Consider the following 25,349-nt stretch of genomic DNA (forward strand, 5'->3'; position numbering starts at 1 on the left):
GACATAGAGTACCAGCTGAACATAGCTAATAATTTTGATTATAATTTTCTGCATTTTAGAATAATAGTAAAATCATCAGAACTATGGAATTATAGGAATTCTGTAGTGACTAAAATGTTTAGATTCTTTAAAGTAGCAACATTTTGCAGTAGATTTTGAGGTATCCTCCTAAGAGGCTTTATAAACCGTACTAAAGGTACCCAAAAATTTTTTTACTTAACCTCATGTCATCCCAGATATGACTTTATTTCTTCCTTCAGAACACAAAATTTCAGAAGAAAATTTCAGCTAAATACAATGCAAATGAATGGGGTCAAAAACTTTGAAGGTCCGAAAAGCACATAAAGGCAGCATAGAAATAATCCATGTAACTCCAGTAGTTTAATCCAAGTCTTCTGAAATGATCCAATCAATTTTAGGTGAGAACAGACCAAAATGTAACAACATTTTCAAAATAAATATTGACATCAGGGATGCTTCTCATTTCCTAAATTGTGCATCCTCGTTTTCCTCACTCCGTCCTCGAGTCCGTGATCCGAAAACCGATCGAAGTCCGCCTGGTGTATCGATTCTTTAAATTCACCGTGAGGAGGCAAGGACAGAGAATGGAGGAAGCTTACAGAGGATGCTTGAGTGAGGAAACACAGGAGCATCCTATGCGGAAGACTTATTGGTTGAAGCACCTGACTCGCGTATTAATTCTCCTTTACATCTGACTCAATAGTTTTCATTCACGTATCACCTTTGCAATTTAAATAAACCATAATTGACACATACTTCAACACTGCATCTTGAATTATTTTGATTTATTAATAAATAAAGTTGTCAATAACATAACAGCAAGCAGGCCGAGGTACTGCAGCTGCGCTAGATCGCGCTCTGAAGTGACGCAAGTGAGCAGGACATTACATTTTATAAATCCATCTTGCTTTGATTCCTTGTCCTTGTTTCCTTTCCTCATTTCATAATAAGGTGGAGCTAGGAAGCAAGGAAAGGAAACAAGGATGCACAACTTTACAAATGAGAAGCACTCCAGCAGTCTCCATGGCGATCATGATTTCAAGCTGGAGCACACTTCCTAGCGCCATCTGTTGCTCTGCACATGCGTCAAGCACAAGGAAATGTAATTGAGCTTGAAATCGTGATCGTGCTTAGAGACTGCAATAACAAGATATACAGTCAAAAATTGTATTACATTGTGGTCTGGTTTCACCCAAAATTTATTCGATCACTTCAGAAGACTTATGAATTACTTTTATGCTAACTTTGTGTTTTTAGCAGCTGAGTGTTGGACCACATTCACTTGCATTGTATTGACCTACAGTGTTGAGAAATTCTTCTAAAAATCTTCATTTGTTCAGTGAGATTATCTCCAGTAATAGATAATTGCGACAACCGGTAAAATGTAAAGAATAAAAAGTTTCCTTTTATTAACACAAACATGTAAAACATTCCTTCACATCACAATCTTAAAATCACAGGTAATTTTCCACAGGTAGATCGTCCTGACATTGTAAACTAATTAATAAGTGCTTTGGGTTAAGGCGCTTGATTGACAAAAGTCTTGAAACGTATCTTGCCATGAATCAAATTGTTAAAAACAATAATTTTAACAATACAGGGAGGCAAGAACTGCATAGTTCTTTTCAAATATTTTAAAACAGTAAGAATGTAAACCAATAATATGACAATGGCTCAAGAAAGTCAGACCGATGGATACAGACATAGATGGCACACAGTTAAACTGGAACAAGCATACTTTCTTTTAAAACTAAGATAAAAATGTATTGTTTTAATTCCAAGTCATCTTAGACAGGACGTTTTATAGAAACTGATCTGGGACTGAAGAGATCAGTCTCTGGTCTCCAGCACTCCCTCTCTGATCCTCCAGCTCCATGGCATTTTGCAGCAAGGGGCGTGTCCACAGTCTGGGGCAAGCGTGCAGCAGGTGTTGTGCCTATGCTGATGATAATGATTGCAGTTCAGAGCAGGGACACAACGCAAGAAGAGGCTTTTTTCCTGAACCTCTTTGTCATGAGCTACCAGGCCACCATCCTCTGTTTGCAGGCTGAACACGCTCTCTGAGATCTGCCCGAGAGAGAAAAGTATTATACATTTGCAAACACAAAGCAGTAATGTAGATAATATATTGTTGCATTTAAATAAGACAATACACATTTCTTACCTGATCACTGATTCCTCTTGCAATGTGGCCTACTTTCACCCTGGGCGTCTCCCGAATATGAAAGCATTTCCCATTGAAGTCCCTGATATAAACATCCACTCCTGAAGAAACAAAGTACAGACATGAGCGTGGTACAAATAACCTTGCCCACATGTCTGATAAATGTCCTCTAATATCTTCTATTTCTTCACATATGTGTTTAGTTGTAACTTTTAATATAATTATTAATCTTGACTGGGAGGTCTTTGATATTTAATTAGGACTTGTTTACACACCCTCAAAGCACCGAGGAGGAGGTTGATGCACAGGGACAAGCCAGTCCCTGCTGAAGCTCTGGCCATCTTGTTGGCTGTTGTAAGAAAACACACCCGAACTGAGGTCATCTCCAGGACCGACTGACCAACGTCCTGAATCCTGGAGAAAAAAGGAAGAAAAAGAGACCCTTTGAATTTCATAGGCAGTTTAGGATAAGATTGCAAGCTAAGCCAACTGGTGAAGGTTTTCACATGTGTGGAATTGATGATGACATTATACTACAATAATCAGATGTCACTCTTAATAACTTGACAATGTATTTATTAGACATGTATCAAGTTAAGAGGAATTACAGGCTACATCATATTCAGCATTACGAACATGCCTGGGTTTGTTTACCTTCTTGTCCCAGTATTCTCTAGTTGAGAGGCAGTCACTACCAAGGCAAGAAAGCAGCTGTTCCTGTAGCTCAGCAGAATGAGGCTGGGAAAGGCTGCTCAGAAAAAAATCTACAGATAAATTGAGAGAGAACAAACTATTAGTAATTAGGTGTCATTGCAAAAATAATAACTGTTTTCAAACAGGTTTCCCAAAACACTTCCCCCATCTGCCATTAATCAAAATGAGATAGTGCCGCCCCAAACATACACTATTATTTGAGCCAATGTTGCTGCCTGGATGCTCAAACAAACTTCAGAGAAAATCAGCCTACAAATGGATTCATTGTTGTTTTTTCAGCATATTAAGATGGGATTGAAGTATTCACACTTAAGCTTTATTGAACCAGAGGAAATATGCAAAGTTCATTGGCCACTATGATTATCATGTGATCAGATGGTGACTCACCTCTCTCTAGTTTCCATAGCTCTTGCTCAGGCACTGTGGGTTCTGGCTCAGTCTTGTTGATTATTGGTGGTTCAGGTGAAGTGGCTTTAATGTTGAGCAGTGACTTTGGAGGAGTGTGGCCCTCGTCTCTTCTCTCTTTTTCTGTCTGTTTCCACTGTTTTTCCACTGGTTTCGCATAATCTTCCTCACCACCATCTTTCCTCTTCTGCTCTGAGTGCATCCGCTGCAGCTGAGAGCTATGGGAGGAGGTGGTGTAGTGGGATGTGGTGGGTGTGGTTGAGGGGGCAGGGTCAGTTTTCTCTGGCTTCCCCAGTGGCTTCTGATAGGTTCCTCCTCTTGCAGGGCTGCAGAGTCCCCCGACTGTAAATAAATTGATGACAAACAATACAATTCAATTTGATTTATGTATATAATTATAGATTTCCATACATCCATCCATCCATCCATCCATCTTCAACCGCTTATCCGAAGTCGGGTCGCGGGGGCAGCTGCTCCAGCAGGGGGCCCCAAACTTCCCTATCCCGAGCCACATTAACCAGCTCTGACTGGGGGACCCCGAGGCTTTCCCAGGCCAGTTTGGAGATGTAATCTCTCCACCTAATCCTGGGTCTTCCCGAGGCCTCCTCCCAGCTGGACGTGCCTGAAACACCTCCCTAGGGAGGCTGGCCAGGGGCATCCTTACCAGATGCCCAAACCACCTCAACTGACTCCTTTCGATGCAAAGGAGCAGCGGCTCTACTCCGAGCTCCTCACGGATGACTGAGCTCCTCACCCTATCTCTAAGGGAGAAGCCCGCCACCCTTCTGAGGAAGCCCATTTCAGCCGCTTGTACTCGCGACCTAGTTCTTTTGGTCATGACCCAGCCTTCATGACCATAGGTGAGGGTAGGAACAAAAATTGACCGGTAGATCGAGAGCTTTGCCTTCCGGCTCAGCTCTCTTTTCGTGACAACAGTGCGATAGAGCTAGTGCAATACCGCCCCCGCTGCCCCGATTCTCCAGCCAACCTCCTGCTCCACTGTCCCCTCACTCGTGAACAAGACCCCGAGGTACTTGAACTCCTTCACTTGGGGCAATACCTCCTTCTCCTAATTATAGATTTGTTTATTTTTAATTTATAAAACAGTTAGCTCTGATCCTCATATCTGAATTGTCGTGCGGTGTTCCAAGATTACTAATATAAAAGCACTGGGACGCTTTACTTTTTGTATCACTCTGCTTCTAAGTGTTAATTTTTGTCTTAAATGTGAGATATTTCATATAATTTACTTGTTTGTTTAACTGTTGTATATAAGCAATATCACATTCACAATTGTGCTGTTGTGCCGAATCACAGTTGTGCAACACTGTAAAAAATGTATTGCATTTTATCCAGCTTATGGGGGTTTTTGAGTCACAGATACTACGAAACGTGAATTACTTTCATCTACATAAAAACAAATGTAAGACCAACAATATTCCCCAAATGTTGTCCCAAATAGCCTAACAGAGTTGTCTATATGAACAATTATATGTTAAACAATTTTGCTGATTTGTGAATTCCCAGCATGCATTGCAACATTGATAAAATATGCGGTTAATGTTATAGTCACGTAGTTCTCTCAACAAGAAGTTTTGCATTAAGTGAACAAAAAAAATTCACATTGCCTAAACAAAGCAATGTTTCTGAGGACAATTATTAAGACAGTTGTTGAGAGAATTTAAAAATGGTACTGCATCATGTTGCCTTGATTTTTTAAATTTGCTCTACAATTCGTTTTTATTTTAATTGTAATTGTAACAGTGCACAACACTCGCACTTATGTGATATTGTTGAAATATACAAATACAAACAATACTCCAGAGTGTGTTGCATTGCATTTTATCTGTACCTTCTTTAAGTGCTTTCGCCGTTTTAAAGATGAGATCTTTGGCAGAGGCTCGTTTAATGGGATCTTTATGAAGTCCAGCTTTTATGACATCAGCAGTATGGGAGCTGCAGTCACGTGGAATTTCCCTTAGTGGCGGTGGCTCTTTAGCTATCTATTATCATGCACAACACAAAAAATATATATGTACACTTTTTAAAGATCCAACAATATTCTGAAACCTACATGATTTGCAATGCCAACTAAAATATATATATTTGCATAAAAAGAAGTGGAAAGGGCATACTTAAATAGTCAAATAGTATTCAATCATGCCTTACCTTGAGGCAGAGTGGGCGGGAATAATAGCGGGTCCATGGATGACAGCCGTTGAGCATGTGCAGAAGCATACAGCAGCTACTCCAGATGTCTGCTTTTGAAGAACGGGGTTTATTGAGCACCACCTCAGGTGCCATATGTGTCTCTGTGCCTTTAAGCTCTAAACACACATAATGTATAATTAGTTATTAATAACTCGTGCATAAACCTCTGTTCACCTGAAATACGTGTTTGCTACTGTAATGATATCACCACTGTACTTACCTTGACAAAAAATAAGTCCTTGTTTATCTAATCTCTCTGACTGTCCAAAGTCACACAGAAATGCATCTTTTCCATCCTCTGACAATAAAACATTATCAGCTGAAAAAGAGCACAAACACAAGAACATAAATTGAGCTTCTTTGTCAAAAACAACCCTGAGCTTTAGCAGTTTCTGTTGGTTTTAGGGCACTTCCCACATTAGAGCATCCAATGGTCATTAAAGTCAAAACGTAACAGCATTCACAATCCATTTTATTTCTGTTATGAAGCAATGGCTTATTTCCGAGTGAAACTGGATATTCAAATCACTCTTATCCTAATAAAGCACCAGCAACCACTTCTAAAAAGACTTTTTTTTATGTGATTTGGAGTTTGAAAGTCAAGTTTACCTTTGAGAGCATTTCGATGAATCCCATTCTTTTTCAAATCCTTCATTAATTGCTTTTATTGATGTAACCTTTATTACATTAATGGGCATAAAATTACTGTGCTAACTATTTGCACGATTTTATGCACAATAGACTTAAACAATTTCAAAACTGCTATTTGGCTACTGGTTAACATTAACCAATAGCCTGCGCAGCCTACTGTAGGTATCATGAATAAAAAAGGCAAGTTGTTTCAGAGGCTGAGCATCACATTGAGGAGATGTAATACTGATTATGTGTGCACTGTAAGACCGTGAACATGTATTAAGAAAATAAATAGGATCAATTTTGATCTCATGTTGCCTATAAATTCTAGATGCATGAGATTATTTTTGAGCATTGACACATCTCTTCCCAGAAGTCTCTAGTCTAGCACTGGCAAGTTCCAAGAATAGTTAAAATTGGACTGTGAAAGACTTTCGGTTTCAAATCTACAACTCACAACTTGTCAACTGTCGAAAAAATAAAAGATTTAAACTCTGATTATCAAAGAGGCTAAATATCTAAACACCAGATGGCGCTGTAGGTGACAGACTAAAAACGCTTGTTTTGCTGCTAAAATTGAACTCCCCCTTTATCAGTTCAAATGGATTAAAAAGACATAATTATTCCCATTTAATATCTTATGTCCTTCTGCTTTATGGATGGTCATTTCATCCAGTCTCTTGTTTCTTTCTCTTGATCTCTCTTTCTGTCCCCCCTCCCCTCATCTTTACCTCATGAGTCACACTGTGGGAAATTCCCAGCCCCTGTGCGGACAATGTACTGTGATCTCTTCTCTCTCTCTCTCTCTCTCTCTCTCTCTCTCTCTCTCTCACACACACACACACACACACACACACACTCAAGCTCTCACCACTTCACCACAGGTGCTGTTTGCCTCACCCTTTTCCTCTGAAAAACTAAACCCAACAACTAAACAGTAGAGTTTATTTCAATTCAATTCAATAAAAGCAAATGCAATTCTTCATATTGTTTATGCCTTTAGTTAACGTGCTCAATAGAAACCATGTGTCAATGTTCTCTGTGTGTTAACTTTGAAACTATCAGTTTCCAAAGAACTGTTGCAGATCTGAGAAAACAGACTCCACTGGGGAAATTGAAATCAAGAATGATGGGATAGTGATGTCAGTTTTCCACATAAATTCAATTGAGAAACCCTGGATTAGTCAAAAGAGGAGAGAACAAATGCTCACAAGCCTTTAGACTTGCTTATAAGAGTCTGCTTTCAAGGCTCCTTTCAAATCCCAATCTTCTCAATCACTCATATCTTCCAGAAATTGACACTGCCTGGTCTGCATTTTGGAATTACCTTTGATGTCCAGATGAAGAACACGCTTCTTATGCAGGTGATCTAGCGCTCCCAGTACCTCCTGAAGGTAGTGCAGGGAAAGATCCTCTGGAAGACGGCCTCTCTCTTCCACCAGCTGCCCTAGAGAACCTGAAGAGAGTGCAAACAGACCAGATCAAACATGGAATCAGCTTTCCATTTCTCCACAACATCGTTGTGCAGAACATTGGATACCGCAAGTAATGAAAAAAGCTGAATTGTGTCACGGATGAGGCAATCAGTGTCCAAAATGAACTTTTTGGCACACCTACTAATAGCTGATAAATTAAGAATATCTGCTGGCCATAATTACTTCGTACGGCCATGAAAAAATCATAAAAAATATAATTAATTATTATAATGAGACTATTTAACTGTTGTTTTCTTTGCATATTGTGGCAAACAGAACAATCACTTTTGTAGAGTGGTTGGATATCTTTGATTTGATTTGCTCATGTCACTTCACCAGGTATAAAACAGTGAGGCTCAGACAATCGTTCTTGCAATTTGAACAATGCATTGTGTTGAAGTTTCTAATAAAGGTACCAGCCAAATTAAATGTAACTTAATTGTAACCAGTAATAAAAATAACCAGTAATTTTATTTATTCACCAATGCCAAATTTACTTGCATTTGGCACATTGCGAGTGCTAATTTTGGACCCTGCGTGTAAGGGTCTATGAATGTGCTTTTGTGTTCTTACTGGATTTGAGTTCCATAAAGAGGATGATGGATGGACCTTCACGCACCACTCCAAAGAGTTCCACCACCCGAGGAGACTGCAGGGCACTCCACGAGCCCACCTCCTCACTGCTGAAACTCACTAACGGCACCTGAAAACACATCCGCACACATTTACAGATCAAACATACAGACTCAGCAATGGCAACAACATTTTTAGGGTTGATATCAAGGTGGTCACAAATACCTTTTTGGCAGCACAGATAAAACCGGTGCCTTTGTCTTTGATGCTGTAGACCTCTCCGAAGGAGCCTTGCTTTAGAAATTTACAACATTCATACTCCCGTCCCTCTCTGTACTCGTAATTCACTGGTTGTAGCCCCTACAAGGAATTTCAGATGTTAGGAAACCATAATAGTTTATTCTATGAGAGCACATCTAACTGCGTTTTAAAGGAAATTTTCACCAAAAAATAAACCTTCTCTCATCATATACTCACCCTCATGCCATCCCAGACGTGAATGACTTTCTTTCTTCTACTGAACACAAATTAAGATTTTTAGAAGATTATCTCAGCTCTAAAGGTCCATACAATGCAAGTGAATGATGACCAACAATTTGAAGCACATAAAGTTACTATTCATTTTCCTCCCTGCCCAGTAGGTGGCGATATGCATGAAGAAAGCGAATTGGCAAATAGAAAAGAAGCATGAGGAAGTGAAAGTGAAAATGGAGATTTAAAGTTAAACAAAAACAATTAATATTAATCTATTTCTCACCTAAACATGATATTGCTTCAGAAGACATGGATCAAGCCACTGGATTATTTTTATGCTGCCTTAATATTCTTTTTGGATTCACTTGCATTGTATAGATGATTAACAGAGCTGAGAAATTTGAAAAATCTTCGAATCTTCAGCAGAAGAAAGAATGTCATATCTGGTACCACAGACCTATTCAAAGTGTGAATCTTATGAAAACTGTCAAAAGATTTCATATTTTAAACCAAAATAAAAAATAAGCCTATTTTAGGACCATTAGCATATTTTTCATCAACCTACTGTAGTGTGTTTATTTAAATTAGATATTATTTAAATAATATCCAAATTGCAATGTACATCTGTAAAGTATAATTGTAACTATACATGATGGCAGTGTTTGCTACACTGAATTTACATGCTAATTTTATAAAAATAAAACAATGGTGTCCAGACAGGATGATTTACATTACTTGATTATGTATTACATTAATTTGAATGAGATTTTTTCACATTGAAGTGAAAAGAATTTGCTTAATTACAATAAAATAATTTCACAATGCAAAAAATCATAAAAGGCTTAAATAAAAATATATTAATAAAATCTATTTTCTTATATTTTCATTTTAGATTTGGGGGTGAAGTTTGATAAATATGATATTCCTAAATTTTCACCTGAAAATGTGAGATATTAGCACATATGACTTCCTGTACAGTGAGTGCGTGAATACGTTTTTCATTGTTTGCTTATTTCTCTTTGTGAGGAAACTCCCTTAGCAAAACTAGCTGGTGAGGTAAACACGAAACCCTCCTAAACGCAGCAAAACAGGAAATTGACAACCACAAGTAATTTTTTGTCTATGTGTACACATGCAGGCATGTGTGCTTGTGTTTCTCACTCTCTCTCTCTCTCTCTCTCTCTCTCTTCCTCTCTGTATTAGTATGCTTATGTTGTCTTTCCTTTATTATCTTTCTAGAGGTGTTGGGTTGTGTGTGCTTTTATGTCTGTGTACTCATACGTAAATTTGCGTCTTAGCATACAAGACAACTGATCTATGTGTCATACTCTTTCGGTATGAGTTCAGCTGTGTGTCAATGTCAACATGCCTTGTTTGTGTACTGTATATGTTTGCAGTGGTTTTAAAGCACCTCTTTAAACAGGATCCCTTCATTCTTGTCACTCTCCTCTCTCTCGTCCTCAGCCCTCGCTCTCTCCTCCCTCACCACGTCTTTGATAAAGCTGTATACAAAGCAGGGATCTTCTTTTGTTACATAGTTCCTCAGTGCAGCAGTAACAGCCAAGGGACATTCAGTCTCACTTATCAGTAGAGACTTCAGCTCTTTGCTCTCATGGTCATAGCTCTGGCAGGAGGAGATTCCTGTTAAGGAGGTCTGTCGGGACTCCAAATGATAAGAGTACGATGGGCCCTCTGTTTCCTGCACGGACACCCTCTCAGTGCTTAGGGCGCTGCTACTGTATGTATTGCTACTGCTGAAGCACACTGGGTCTCTAACCTAAACCAATAGGACACAACAAATGTTATTGGACAATTAGAGAGAAAGACAATTGCAAAGCACTGTATAAAGACAGACAAAAGGAAGTTGCATAAAATACATAACGAATATATGTAAATGTGTATATATCAGTGTGCCCCGTAGGCTTTTTGCTTCAGGCCTCCTGGGAGAGCAAAAGACAAGCTTTGTTTAACCTGTCTGACTCAGAAGTTAGCTATGTGTTACTTTTCCTTTGGGACATAAACTACTCAATGCTGAGACAACAATATAAAAATGCCAAAAGCCCAAGTCTTTGATTTATAGCAACAGATATATGGTAAATCAAAATAAACATCCTATAAATATACAAACTTTATATACATACACACGTGTACATCTTTCCATTCTTCAAATCTATGATAATAATAGTTATTACAGATAAATTAAGTCTAACCTGATTAAGAAATGAAAGGCACTCTCCGCTGTTCTGTTCTTGCACTCCAGTGAGCATTCGGTCTCTTTGTCGGTTTTCCTTCTCTCGCTGTATCTGCCGCCTCTGTCTCTTACGCCGCTTCTTTCTGGCCCGACTGTGGGAGACGGAGCCAAGAAGGGACGGGGAGGACACGGTAATATGTGGGCCATTTTTGTGGCTGAAAAAGAATTGGTTGAATTGCTTTAGGAACAGAGGCTCATCTACCTAGGTTGTGGTGATACTTATATTCCTTATTAAAGATAAGTGTTTGTGCAGGAGTCATGTAGGTCTTTACCTGCCATTGGGGCAGAACTCCTGTGAATCCTGGGACTCACCTATAAAAGGGGGGAAATCAGCAGTTTACTCATTCACTAATTCAATTAAGAGCCATTATTTCCTTACGATGCAGGGTATTTGTGTACATTTTATATGGTAATTCTACATAGATTATATTTTTTCTGAATTATCAATGCAATTGTCAACCCAGCCCTTGCTCTCGCCTAAAGTGAGTACTTACACTCTGCCTGGGCAATAATGGATGGTTTCTCCGTCCCATGTGGCCAGTATGTGTCCACTTGTTTGGCAGTACCATGACGGATGACCTTCCATAGGAAGGAACTGGTCAACTGATCCATTTTGTCAACCTCTCCTACTTTACTCTCCGTGAGGGAGGCTGGGCTGGAGCTGAGACAGCTGAGACCTTTGATTTCACTTTGGGCCAAATGAGAGAATGGAACGGTGGAGTTCAATATTCTCTGCATCTTTGAAAATCTACAAATCAACAAAGAAACAGGAGTGAGCGAGTAAATCAATTTATCAATCAAAACTGCATGCAATTCTGATTGCTCACATGAATATAGGAGAAGTTAAATTAGATGTCTAATATTAAACTTCATGGTGCTTTAAAGTGAAGTATGTAATTTCTGTGCCTCTATGCACAAAATGGATTTGCAAATATTATGATTGTTTTCAGACAGATTTTCCAAACACTCCCACAATCTTCCATTGGTCGGGCAAACAGATAGTCCCACCTCAAATTTACACAATTAGTTGAGCTAAATTTGCTAATGTTGGGCTCCTTAGACAGCTCAAACAAACAATGTTTTAAAAGCACCACAGAGCTACAGTGTTTATAGTTGTTGGGAAAATGAACTTACGATTGGCTTAGTCAAGTTGTCTCTGCATATTAAGCTGAGATTAGCTTTGCGTAGGCAGACTGTGGCAAAGGTCTGGGCTATATAGTAGCTTCAATTGGCCAAGAACCACCCATTTAGACAGAAAAAGGCTTCTAACTGTCATGCTAAGCGACCAATCACAGTCAGTTTTGTCATAATGGGGTGTTAAGGGTTATCGGAGATGTATCATACTATAATAAACTGAAAACAATATTTATATATTGGTGCACGAGTCTCCACAAGCGATTGCACAGAAAACACAGAAGAGTCACAGAAAATGTGTAGAGAGTCTAAGTACAGCCCAGAAAAACTGATTATAGAGAATTTTACAGACATAACTAAGTAAACAAAGCAAAAAATGCAGCTTTGCTCATGGATGTCCACTTCACTTTCTACTACAGGCCTCAAACGAAACTCTGAATATCATTTGTAATTTTTTTGATGTCACTAACCTGGCAAACTTGGGCAAATTCTGTGATTCTTTCATCCTCAAAAGCGCTCTTACTATCATCATGGAACCGTGTGAACTCAACTCGTTTTCCAGGTGGACTGATAAAATGTCATGTGTTTGTCTACTCGAGAAAGATCCATCGGACCAGCCAATCAGATTTGCTTTGAGTTGATCGAGAAAGCATTTTCAAATTTTGTGTGCTATGCGCATCAAACGGTTAGAGAACGGTCCGTAGGCTCTCTCTCACGCACACACATATCCTGAACATAACTGCTCTGTTACAACACACCTGGCCTTCTCAAACTGATGCTGGTTGTGCTAACTGGCAGGTGTCGGTATTGTCTTTCAGACATGATGAGGTGATATAAATTCAATAAGCGGTCAGACAACAGTGATTTGCTCACCAAGCCTGAACTTTGTACCTGCTGAAAGTAACAGAGGACACTACTCTCAGTGTTTGCTGTAAAGACAAAGACTCTATTCTTCACTTTAACACTTCCTTCTTTCAAAGACTGATCTCTGGGAGCCGGTCACATCCCCCATCTGCCAAGGATGAAACCTGAACCTCTTGCGTCAACCGCTTAACAAGATGAGGGCGGCATCTAAAACATGCCACTGCGAATGTGTTTGACACGTTTGTCAGTATGATGTTGTTTACCCACACCTCCTTAAAAAGCTGTGGCACTCAAGTTACACAAGCAAACCAGTTTAAAGCTAAATCTGATTATGGTCTCATTTTGGTAACGACAAAGACCAAATTTAGAGACATTATATCAGAGCTGTATCTCTGATTCATAACGAAACTAAGTTTGCTTGTTATCATAAGCTAACATTAGTGACTATTTCACACTAGGCTACTTCATTGTGGGTAACTGTGGGAGGTTAACATATCAAGAGTTTTTTCCTTATTTGATTGATCCATGATACACTTTCAAACCAAATTCAGCAGAAGTGCACAAGGTGTGGTTCATCATTAAGGCTACCCACAATTATGCTGTCTCTAACTCGGATGACTTTCTTTCTTTTGTGGAAAGCAGATGAAAATATTTTGATGGAAATATGATGCGAATATACAATATACAAAAAAGTCAATGGGGACCAGCACCAAAAAGAACCTAAAGACAGCATATAAAGGTAATCCATTCGACTCAAGTGGTTTAATCCAAGTCTACTGAAGCAATAAAATCGGTTTTGTGTAAGAACAGACCAAAATGCAGACACAAAAAAGCAAAGCACATGTACAGCTTCAAATCAAAATCGTGCCTAGGAAACTGCAGAAGGCAAGATTTATAGTGAAAAAGGAGTTACAGTTTGGCCTGTTCTCAAACAAAATCTGTCATTTCACTTCAGAAAACATGAATTAGACCATTTGAGTCATATGGATTACTGTTGCGCTGCCTTTATGTCCTTTTTGGAGCTTAAAAGTCTTGGATCCAATGACTTGCATTATATATATATATATAATGCAAGTCATTGGATCCAAGACTTTAAGCTCCAAAAGGACATACATATATATATATATATATATATATATATATATATATATATATATATATATATATATATATATATATATATATATATATATATATATATATATATATAATGCAAGTCTTAGCTTATATATATATATAAATACATGTATATATTAACATTATATCTCCATCAATATATCTTCATCTGTATTCCAAGTCATAAAGGTATAAGGGTGAGAGAATTATAATTTTTCGGTGAAATATTCTTTTAAACTTTGTTGGATAGCACATATCATGTGCTAATCATGTGGTTTTGCATGGGCAGGCACCAGTCACATTTTCTTCAGTAAATGTATAAATTACTGTGCAATCATTTAATGTATGATAAAATATATCAAATAAGTCAAAAGATGATGATTAATTGCTTTATGCACGGTGAGATCATTATTACAGAAAGTCATGATATGCATTCACTAAATAATTTGAACAAGAATTTGTAAGAACTAGAATAAGAAAGCATCTTATTCTTCTTCTATTTATCTGGAAAGATCTTCTTAGCCTGGAGAAAACTCTGCAAAATATCACGCAGTTACAGGCTGTTGCATCAGTGAGCCTTTATATGACCCCAGTTAATCTGTCCCACTCTCTTTCTCTCTCTCTCTCTCTTTCTCTCTCTCTCTCCTGCCATCCCTCTGCAGCTTGCATAGCTCTAAACTAAGAGAAAACAGGCCTCCATCTAAAACTGATCACGTCATCGGTGTAAATCCTGCCAACTGCTTATTGGCTGCAAGGAGCTGAATCTTCCATTTTGATTCCTAATAGAGATGCTGTTACATCATCAAAATGACTCCTGATAGGCCTCAGCACTGTGGGGACATAAAATTAATTTTCTAACTGTATTTTAGACAATTTATACATGGAATGGAACAATATAGTATGGCTGAATGATTAATAAAAAATAAATAAATAGAAATTGCAATATGGCATAATGCGATTATCAAACAGCAAAGGCTGTGATTTCATTAGGCTGAATAAATAAATAGTCTGCACGTGCTGCTTGTTTTTATATGCACAGCTCTTAAAATATTTGCATTAGAGGTGGAAATCACAAAGAAACTGACAAACTATACAATTTCGATAAATAGGTCACCATAAGATTTTATTGCGATTCTTTATTTTTTCTGTATTGCGATTCAAATCTACGATATATTGTGATATTTCACTCAATGTTTCTCATTCGTCTTCATCGGACTTAAGAGAACTGTTTCCAAATCATCAAATGAATATATTAAATTAATATAAAAGTGACAGTTTACAAAACAAGGCCAGTTTATTTCCTAATATCTATGTACAATGCAAAGCCATAAGCATATAAGGCCATAATGGCTCCCTATTTCTGTGGTTAGGTCAATGTAGCTTGTCTTTCTAAAATTAAATTATAGTATTTATGAATACAATAGGAGCCTAAACACTATAAAAACATTATTTATTACAACAAAGTTCCAATAGACAAAAGTACAGTATATTTGATTTCACCTAAAACTTTAGCCTATTTTATATGATACTAACATTTTTGACAAAATACCTCAGTTAATGTTACTACTGTAAAATCATGATAGGAGGGTGATTATGTGTAAAGCATGATAACCGCACAAGGGACATTTGTTGAATTCCTTTATCGATTTGGCAAAGACAAAGTATTTTCCCATCACCACAATATTAATGTGGAAAAATTTATATAATAATATTGATATTTGGCATGCAAATATTTATACAATATTACAAGGAAATATGTCACAATACTTTAACATATCGATATTTTTTTCCCATTGTTGTTGTTGTGATTATTATTACTGTTAATATTATACAAAAATATATTTATATAATAATTTCTTAAGAATAACTTATTATTTGGTTCCAAAAAATAATAATAAAAATGGTTTGAAAACATATCACAAAGTCAACAAAAACACATACGCATTGAATAGATACAATGTGAATTTTTTCCCCACTTTTTTCACTGTGTCTGATTTTTTTAAGAGGACCCAAGTGTGAACAAACTTTCTTGAACAGAATTTCTATTAGCAGTAGAGCATGCTTGCCCATGACTTAATTTTGGTCAAACACTTCTTAGTTTTTTGTTTTGTTTTTTATTATGTTAGCTAATCATATCGCTCTTCGCAATATTTTTCAAAATTATTCGATTTTTTGTCCAAATCGTTCAGCCCTACAATGTAGCAACGTCCAAAAAGACATGCAGCCAAACAACCAGTAGTTTAGATTTGCCAGGTGTGCATAAAAAGCCCCCAAAAAGCCCAATAATCTATATTATAGATATATATATATATATATATATATATATATATATATATATATATATATATATATCTTCTTACCTGAATACTGACTGCAGGTGAAGTCCTTTATTTTATTCCTTATAAAATTAACTAATTACAGTTTCAGGGTCTTATTCAGATGCTTTGAAATGCCTCTTCTTCTTGGTCCTTGTCATACATTTTCCCTAGCAGAGCCCCTCCCTACACTGTCAATCATCTTGGCAGACTGTCCAACAATTGGTCGAAAATAAATTGGGTTCAGCAAAGTATTCTGTGCACATTATTTATTTAAATATAATTTGAGCAATTTTTAAAACCTTCAAACTGCAGAAAAATCTAGTCCCAGAAACAAATTCTGCTGTAAAACCGTGGACTTGGCAACCCTGCTGTACTGTATAGTTCCTACAATTTTAAACCGAGACTTGTTTCAAACAGCACTATCATGCTGACTGTCCTTTCGATTAAAATGATTTTTTAGCCAGGCTTCCTAAAGAAAATTGCATATCTTAACAAAGAAACAAAAAGTAAGACATTTAATCTGGCAAACACACAAATGTGACTCAAACTTACTTGACTGAAAGACAGAAAGAAAGAGAGAGATCATACCAGTTAAGTGTTATTTATACAGGCTTCTGTTTTTCAAATGCATAAAGCAAGAGAATGTATAGCTCCTCTGAACTTCACATCTAATGCTCGTTTACTAACACTATAATGCATTCAGTCTCTCCTCTCACTGTCCTTTAGTCACTGTGTACCTCTAATGATTGATCCCGCTGGCTCTCAGCCATGTCGAGTGCGGCTGTGCTTTGATGGGATAGGGCTGATTTACGGGAAATCCATCTCCACTTCCCTGCTCTGCCCTCCTCCTCTTCTCTGAGGCAGCAGAGGCCTTTAAATAACTTCACCTGACTGAAAGCCTCTCATTCTTATACTTAAATGTCTTTTGAACAATGGACAACATGGACAGTCTGTTCAATAAGATCTTGCTGATATCTTTTAGTTTGAGTTTGGCATTTATTATCTTAATAAAGCTCTCTTTCCTCTTGAAAAATATGAAAAACCTTTTTCTTTCATGCAAGAGAGTGTGAGCATCACTCAAAACCAAGGGCTGGTTGCAGTAACATAGACAATAACTTAAGACTGCATCTAACAATTAGTCTGACTAACTAAAGACGATAGCATATTGTTGCATAAAACAAGCTCACAGCTGACTTTAGTAAGACAGTCTTATTCATATTGCATTTTGTAAAAAGTAAGACACTGACCGACAGTGGGTGCTCAACAGTTTTTCTTTACTGAAATGCATATAAGATGAATACAATACGTAAAAATCGATTCTAATAAAAAACTCAAAAGTTATTGATTTTAACGTAAATAATCAAAAACACAAGGAATTTTGTTACCATCTTAGAAGAGATGCATCCCAAATTGTACACTTATGCACTATTCAATGCCATTTTGTAGTGTAGGTACTGCTAGTAGTGTGTTTACACTAAAAGTGTAACAAAAAGAAGTGTACCGGATGATGCTCTTCTTTATTCAATAGTCAAAATTAAGTGTGGAATTTTGGACACTTCATGCACTCAGCACTGAGGGCTAGCCGACTTAGCGGAAAGGGCAGAGATGCATTGCCTGTCTAACAAAACAATTGTAAATAATGGAGAATGTAGCAACTAGCGAAACTTCAGTGAAGACAGCAGCTTACAAAAGTGAGTTGAATGCTTTACCATCACCCCACGCTGTGTGAATATGTACATTATTTTAGGTTTTAGTGTTAAACTGAATGTCAACACATCACATGCGCTTGAAACGTCACTTCCATTAGCTGCTAAATGGCGAATACTTGCGTGTAGTAAAACATTTTTACATGTTCCATTTGAGACAATACTATACTGAACATTTTTACACTACATGGCTGAGTGCATAGAGTTTTCTACAAGTGCATAGAGTATATAGTGTAATTTGGGCATAACTAAAGTCTTCAACAAAGTCTCAACTTAAACCCACTAGCTCAGCTGAAAGTTATTTTCCATGGCAGCATAGAATGTAAACAAATGTAAGCCATGGGTTAGGCAGTCTTACTCCCTGTCTACACCGGACATGAGTGTCACGTCAAAAGCAATCCACAGTTTTCCTGAGCAACCAATGTGCTGCGATATGATGATTCTAATTGCTTGTTTTCTGTTTATGGTCTTGAGATGCAATGTAAAACGAATCGAAACGACCGGTTTAGACGGAGAACAACAATTTAAGCATAATTTGGATTTAAAATAAATTTCACGCTCAACTTGTGCAGTTGTTGGCTGTCATAAAAACTAAAAGTTGTTAATGATATCAATGTAAAAAACCTCAGACAATCGCTTCATGTCATCTACATAGTCAGGTGAGACACTGTAAAAAAACAGTCATCTCAACTCTGTTTTTTGACAAAAGAAACATGATTTTTTACTATTTCTACAAATGTAATACTTAACCCACTTTGAATAAATGACGATGTGGGTGAAAACACTGGAGACCGGAAATTGAAAACAGGCTAATCATGGGACACTTCCACGTTCAGGAAAAAGTGGATTTAACTCATTATAATCAATGACACTTCTACACTGGAAGCGTCGCACTTACAGTACACTGATGTCCCGTTCCATTTTGCACAGTAAGCTCTGGTGTTACTACTGCTACTAACACAATAAAACGGTTTAGAATGTTCATGTCAATACGTTCGCCAAGCAATTGCAATGGACACATGCGGTGTAGATAGCGTGTTACATTTTAGTCTTAAATTAAATGGATCTTGACCAAGTTTTTATACAACTTACTGAAAAAGTTAAGACTGAAAATTTTAGACAACAAACTTGAAAGACTAGTGTAAAACAGATTTATCCAATTGTTAAAAGCTTTTCCTGGTAAACAGTGGTGAAGTTCAAAATGCCCACTTTCTAGTTAGTGTTGAAGATCTGAATATGATGCATTAATTAAAACTGAGAAAGGCTTTTTTCTTACTGCTGCTCCCTTACAATTCAATCACTGTCAGGCCAATCACCTGACTTTCCTAAAATGTCCATATCTGACCTTACAGCCAAAGCTGTATTTAGAAGACTACCTAGCAAGCTGTCCAATATTATATTATATGTTGCTGTTGATCTTGATGGTTGCAAATCAGAATAAAAACAAAGATCATAAGGGCCACAATTCTTGTGTAAAATGAAATGTTAGTGTTAATAGTGAAATTACTTTTGTTTACATCAAATCTATACTCCTTTCCGGTTATAACATTTTAATAAAACGGTTCGACTGCTTCAACGAATGATTTCTAAGTTAAATAGGTTTGTCCTGAGATAGATATGTAAATACAGTAATGTATATTTCGACAAACTTGTTCAATTACTGATCACTGGATCTGACTGCAAGCTTCTGTTTTCTTTTTGAAGGAGACATTTTTATGACATGGAAAACATTCTTTAAAAGACAACACATGTTCATATGTCCAGAGATCTGCCAGAGAAAGAGAGAAAACACAACTAGCAAAGCCGATTTCACATTTCAAACTTTTCTAGACATGTTTGTCACAGTCATAATGATTACTACAAAACTGGGAGTTACAAAGCACATCAAATCTGTCACTTCTAATTAACAGTTCAGGGAAATTGTGTGGTTTTCCTTGTAACGACAAGTCAAAAATTCGTTACTGGGTGTTAACTTTTCTACACTACTTACAGCATTAAAACTCTGGCCTGTAATTTTCATCAGGTTAAAAGTAAACAGTTCAGTTTTTGCAGAAGTGAGAACATGGAGCCAGAAGGTGATGAGGAAGAAAACACACAATGACAGACATTGGATTCAGCGAACCATGTAGCATATGGAACTGTGGATGTTTTGGACAACTCAAACAGGAAGAGTGTGGTATTGGGGCCAGAGGCGGGGCCAAGAAGTAAGAAAACACACATTCTAAGAGCTATAATGACAGCTTTTACCACTGAAGTGTGTCAAAACAAATCAGTTAACCAACGAGAATGTCCACTTCACAGTGACTATATGGTCCCATTTATACCTTGCATTAACATGTGTTTTCGGTGATCGGATCTCTATCGGATTTCACTTGATAACATTAAATGACAGGTGTAAAAGAACCCAAGATGCATTGTGATCAGATCGTGATTGGATCACTGAAACTACATTCAGAGTAGAGGGTGTAAATTGCAAGTTTTATCACAATACGATCTTATATCGATTCTCTTCCGATGTTTGCCGATACCTCAAAATCTGTTGCGATGCGTTTCTGATTCGATTAAATTCAGGGGCCTGCAATTGATATTACGTGCCTATTTTACACAATCAATTACATTTATTATCTCACAAATGCAATCAAAATATTATTTGAAAGATTTTTTGAGCTCTCTGAAAAGTGGAAATCCGGTATCCAGATTGAGATATCCACAACAAAATAACGTACTTCAGTTATTGAAAAAATATAATACAGACATATAAATAATATACAAAAAAACAGTCACATACATGTGATCATAAATCATTTGATGACAGCTCATTGCCTTGTGGAATGACCGAAACACTACAATGACATGATGTCATCTCTACAACAATCAAGTAAGCCGTTCAATCCAAAATACTCACATTCCCAGGACAGGAGAGTATATGCTATCCGTGTTTTTTACTTCCATAGTTGCATTGAAAAATTCTGTCCTAGTTTATTCTGATAACTGTTAGTAAGGGTGTTGATGTGAAGTTGGGAAAAGTCTAATTGTATGTTGTAATTGCGTAATTACATGTTCAAATTAAAAAGTAATAGATGTTTGGGCAAGGCAGTTGTTTTCTCTTTCCCTCATCAGTTCTGTTCAGAATGTCGGGGCTGTCTAGCTGTTTGACATGGTTAAATTGCTCCATGTCACTTTAAAATAGAAAATTCAAATGGGTCGCATGAGCCACGATTTCAAGGGAAGTCTGATTTAATTGTGCAGGTGAGCCACTTTGCCCTATACTGTTACCGGAGCTCACCCCTGCACGGATTGTGCAGAGCACAACTTTAGACTTCATTCAGGCTTCAATCACTCCACGCACATCCGTGTCCCGTGTGAGAAGCCTGATGGAAATGCGTTTACGTTAAATTCATTACACAGTTATTAAAGCGATGCGTTGCAGGTCCTTGTCTTTTTCTGTTTAGTCTGCCATTGCAATGTGAAGAATACAACATACATGTTCATCTTGCAATCTTGTCACATGAACAATGATCAATATCCCATTAATTAATCAATTGGAATACACTGTTCCTGTTTTCGATCCTCATTGTGGATCGCACGACACTCACGTAAAACCAGTCTTCACTTGTGCTTTTCAGATGAGAACCATGTTTAGCACATACAAAGCACCAAACGTGAGATGATTTTCATAAAATTTGCTTCGGCGACCCAACATCAAAAAAAAGAAAATTCAATTAAGGAATGAATTATCCATCAGTGTTTTTAAATTCTCTAAGATAATTTTCAGTTACCACAGCCTCTGATGTAATACGTAAGTAGCATTTTCCATTTTGCGCATGTATCTTTGATCAGATCTCTTTCCGATCACAGTGGGTATGCATTTGACTGCAAGGTGTAAATACAATCCAGCTAAAGAATATCCAGATACTATCCGGATATGAAACACATGATAATGCAATGTGTAAATGGGGCATGTCTGTGTTCCTGTGTGTTTGGGTTGAACATATAGAACTATAGTGAGCTTGTTTTACTCAAAATTACAGTGCCTTTATAACTGTACAACTCTCTAAAGCGAAGTGTGGATAAACAGCAAACCAGAAATAGTTAAATTTCAATGCTTGTTTGTTACTCTCTTTATGGAGAGAGAGAGAGAGAGAGACAGAGACAGAGAGAGAGATGGAAAAGATGAAACTACTAAAAGTATTTGGATGTTTGTGTATGACTGTCCAACACTGTACTGAATGCAAGGAATTAGAGACCTCTGGTTTTATAAGGCACTGAACTACTGTACTCAACTTCAGACATTCAAAACTAAGATGGATGAATGAACAAACTGGTTGAAGAATGAAAGTTTTCCAATTTGTGGACTTCAAGGAAAACAGACTGAAGCAGATACATTCATTAGGCAGTGACTCATCCACGCCCCCACAGATGCTTCTGGCCTGAGTAAATCCTGTTCTAAAGTCTAAACTCAGTTACAGCAGCCCTGCAAGATCTGTGACCAGCCCATTAAATACTGACCCCTGCCTGAATACCTGCCATGGGGCCCCTGTCTGGCTATGCCACCAAGACACACTCAATAAGCACATAAAAACCTTTGTTATGAGACACTGTTCCAATAAAAATGCAAGAATGATTACTTTAAATCACTACATTAAATACATCATAAGAGACTTATGCACATGTTATTTTATTAAATATTACTGTGGATGGATTCTCTCTCTCTCTCTCTCTCATCTCCTCACTCACTCTCACACACACACACACACACACACACACACACACACACACACACACACACACACACACACACACACACGACAACCGTTAGAGCCAAGGAACTAAATATAAAATGTAAAATGTAAACACTAAACAGAAAACACTATGCATTCACCCCAAATGTATTTGTAAATTATACGTTGTATTTTGTATGCTTATAAATTGCATCCATAAACGACTGAGCACAGCGTAAGTGTGCAAAAATAATATCGTCTTTTTCTAAAATGCTGATTTAAAAATAATAATTATTATTTTTAAAGTATATATGAGTGTTTTTCACAAGGCAAAGCGTTAAAAAAAACATTATAAAAGGATGAAGGAGACGCGTTTTTACTTCCTCCTTTGCGCCTCCGCCATTTCGTACAATTCAGAGCTAAAATTATCTGACACAGAACTCGGTGAATTCAACTGGTGTGTGTATGAAAGATATCCAGTCGTGTTGGTCACTATAAGGGTGATTAAATAGAGTTGAGGGGACTTACCGTAATAGTTGTAATCACACAGAGGAGAACGGTCTTCTGTCGGACTATATGTCGGTCTCTTCTGATCGCCTGAGACTGGAAGACTAAGGCTACGTCTCAAAACCTAGTGAGCTGCCTACCTAGACAGCATTTAGGGGCATCATAGGCGCGTTTATGCGGTTGACTAGATTCCTAGTTCACTAGGTTTTGAGAAACGGAATATGACATCACACCTGAAGTTTAATATTGAAGGTTTATTGGACAAGTAAGATTGTTTTTTTGTTAGTGCTATCAAAATTAAACAGCGCAATGCAATCAAGTATAAAATATTACACAGTACAATATAGCCTATACAATAATAACACACAGTACGGAAGTATGGAAAGTAACATTTTGTGGAGCACCCTTTACCGTGGTAAACATGGTTTCCGCCAAATTAGTTACTACAACCTTAATAAATATAGGCAAGGGTCTATCTTTTTCTATTTACAGTGTAGGCCTAGATGTCTAGTAGCTTAACCTAGAAAGGTTTGGGCGTTCAATATCGCATGTGTAAGCCACACACAAAATGTATTATAAAGTTGTTGTTTATAACGGCGGAAAAGGTAATGTGGCAGTCCCACCCATACTTGTTTAAAAGTTTAGTCCAAATTACTGGAATACACTACTGCGTGTCTCGCAATATTTGAACTGAGGTGAGGATGTTAATGCTTATTTACTATAAGACTATAGGACTCAATGGCTGTGTCTCGTTTCGAAGGCTGCTAGGTAGAACGCTTCCTTTGAAAGCTGCAGTATACCGAGTGTCCCCTTTAAACAAGCCTCGTTTAAACGAGACGGCCTTCGTAGGACAAACGGAAACGGAACGTAACATGGTTGCTATGACAGCACGCCACTCTTTAACAAGCGCGAGTGATTTGAGTGAGAAGGGAACAAAGCCCCTTTAGAAGGGAATATATTAAGTACATTTTAGGCGAGTTAGGATGTAGGCAGAAAATAATTTTACAGGTGTACTTTTAGTCTAATACTTTATTTTAATTAGATATTAATATAATTATACATAGTATATACTCTGCACTCATCTACTGAGGTACTTCAACTTGAGAATTAACATTCCTTGCGTTTGAACATCATATTTACGGGCAAATTGGCGTTATTTTTTTTTAGACATTTCCGTTGAAGCAAAGAATTGTGAGTTGTGAGTGCCCACGAAGGTTACACCTCATGCATCCTCCGAATTCCCACAAAAGAAGGCTGCATTCGAAGTGTTCTACTCGCTTTTCTGAAACGAGACAGCCTCGATGACGTATCGGGAGACAAATGCGACCACCGGAGGATGCAGCCTTCCCAACGAGACACAGCCATTGTATTCAGTTCTGCATAAATCTTCAGTTTTTAAGTCGTACTGGATATATTTCAAATTATTTGATCTACAGCGCCATCTATTGGGGTATGAACATGTAAGCTCGCTCACTGAACTATCTATTGGGAAAGAAACATCCCATGAGAGGGTATGGAGAAAAATTGAAAGTTATACAAATTCTGAAGATGGGCCAATGTAAGCCAGCCTGTGAATTCTTAAGGTATGTTTTAAACTGACATGTAATAATTTAATCTGTCCCAGCCTTGAGCTATTGCTTTAATAACAGTAAATAAAGATAATATACATCCATTCAAAATTGACCTAATTTCTTGAAGTAGGCTATGTAAAAATGTTCCAATATTTTTGCTTTCAATAAAATCATTAATTTGAACATTTATTTAAAAATATTTAATTGAATAAACTAACAACTTTCTTAACTGTGGGAAGAATCACTTAAATTGTAGTTTGGCTGTGGTTTGAATTACATTTGTTTTAAGCTAATATGTTTTCAAAACAGCAGATTTTGTTGTATAGTGTTGTAAAATTTGTGTCAGTTTGAAAAAGCCACACCAATTATGCTGAAGTCTTTTGTAACTGATACTATAAAAAAATGCATCAACCTTTGCAGAAAAGGATGGATAATTTCTTGTTCATTTCAATCACATCTGACATTTCATTACATCTTAAGTATTCTATAAA

At 37.3% G+C, this 25,349-nt stretch overlaps 1 protein-coding gene across 1 annotated transcript; it reads right to left on the bottom strand.

The window, feature by feature from the left end:
• Window positions 1-1,425: 1,425 nt before the first annotated feature.
• LOC127653482 (mitogen-activated protein kinase kinase kinase 14-like) lies at window positions 1,426-23,402 on the bottom strand. The gene is made up of 16 exons (XM_052140186.1): window positions 23,309-23,402; window positions 11,416-11,669; window positions 11,194-11,233; window positions 10,881-11,076; window positions 10,082-10,447; window positions 8,422-8,556; window positions 8,197-8,326; window positions 7,476-7,604; window positions 5,736-5,834; window positions 5,474-5,631; window positions 5,157-5,307; window positions 3,287-3,646; window positions 2,840-2,949; window positions 2,461-2,599; window positions 2,186-2,286; window positions 1,426-2,088 (listed from the first exon to the last, which is right to left on the bottom strand). The coding sequence occupies exons 2-16, from the start codon at window positions 11,657-11,659 to the stop codon at window positions 1,852-1,854; spliced, it is 2,595 nt and encodes an 864-aa protein (XP_051996146.1). The 5' UTR covers window positions 11,660-11,669; window positions 23,309-23,402; the 3' UTR covers window positions 1,426-1,851.
• Window positions 23,403-25,349: the final 1,947 nt, after the last annotated feature.

Source organism: Xyrauchen texanus, chromosome 12 (assembly GCF_025860055.1).
Source record: "Xyrauchen texanus isolate HMW12.3.18 chromosome 12, RBS_HiC_50CHRs, whole genome shotgun sequence".
NCBI classification, from domain to species: domain Eukaryota; kingdom Metazoa; phylum Chordata; class Actinopteri; order Cypriniformes; family Catostomidae; genus Xyrauchen; species Xyrauchen texanus.

Bases quoted from the DNA above. Each gene is read 5' to 3' on its own strand.
- LOC127653482 (XM_052140186.1), bottom strand. From the start codon at position 11,659: ATGCAGAGAATATTGAACTCCACCGTTCCATTCTCTCATTTGGCCCAA. The intron at 2,600-2,839 runs GTAAACAAACCC...TTTTTTCTCCAG, and splicing joins GAGAATACTGGGACAAGAAG to GATTCAGGACGTTGGTCAGT. The intron at 2,089-2,185 runs GTAAGAAATGTG...TCTCTCGGGCAG, and splicing joins CAAGAGGAATCAGTGATCAG to ATCTCAGAGAGCGTGTTCAG.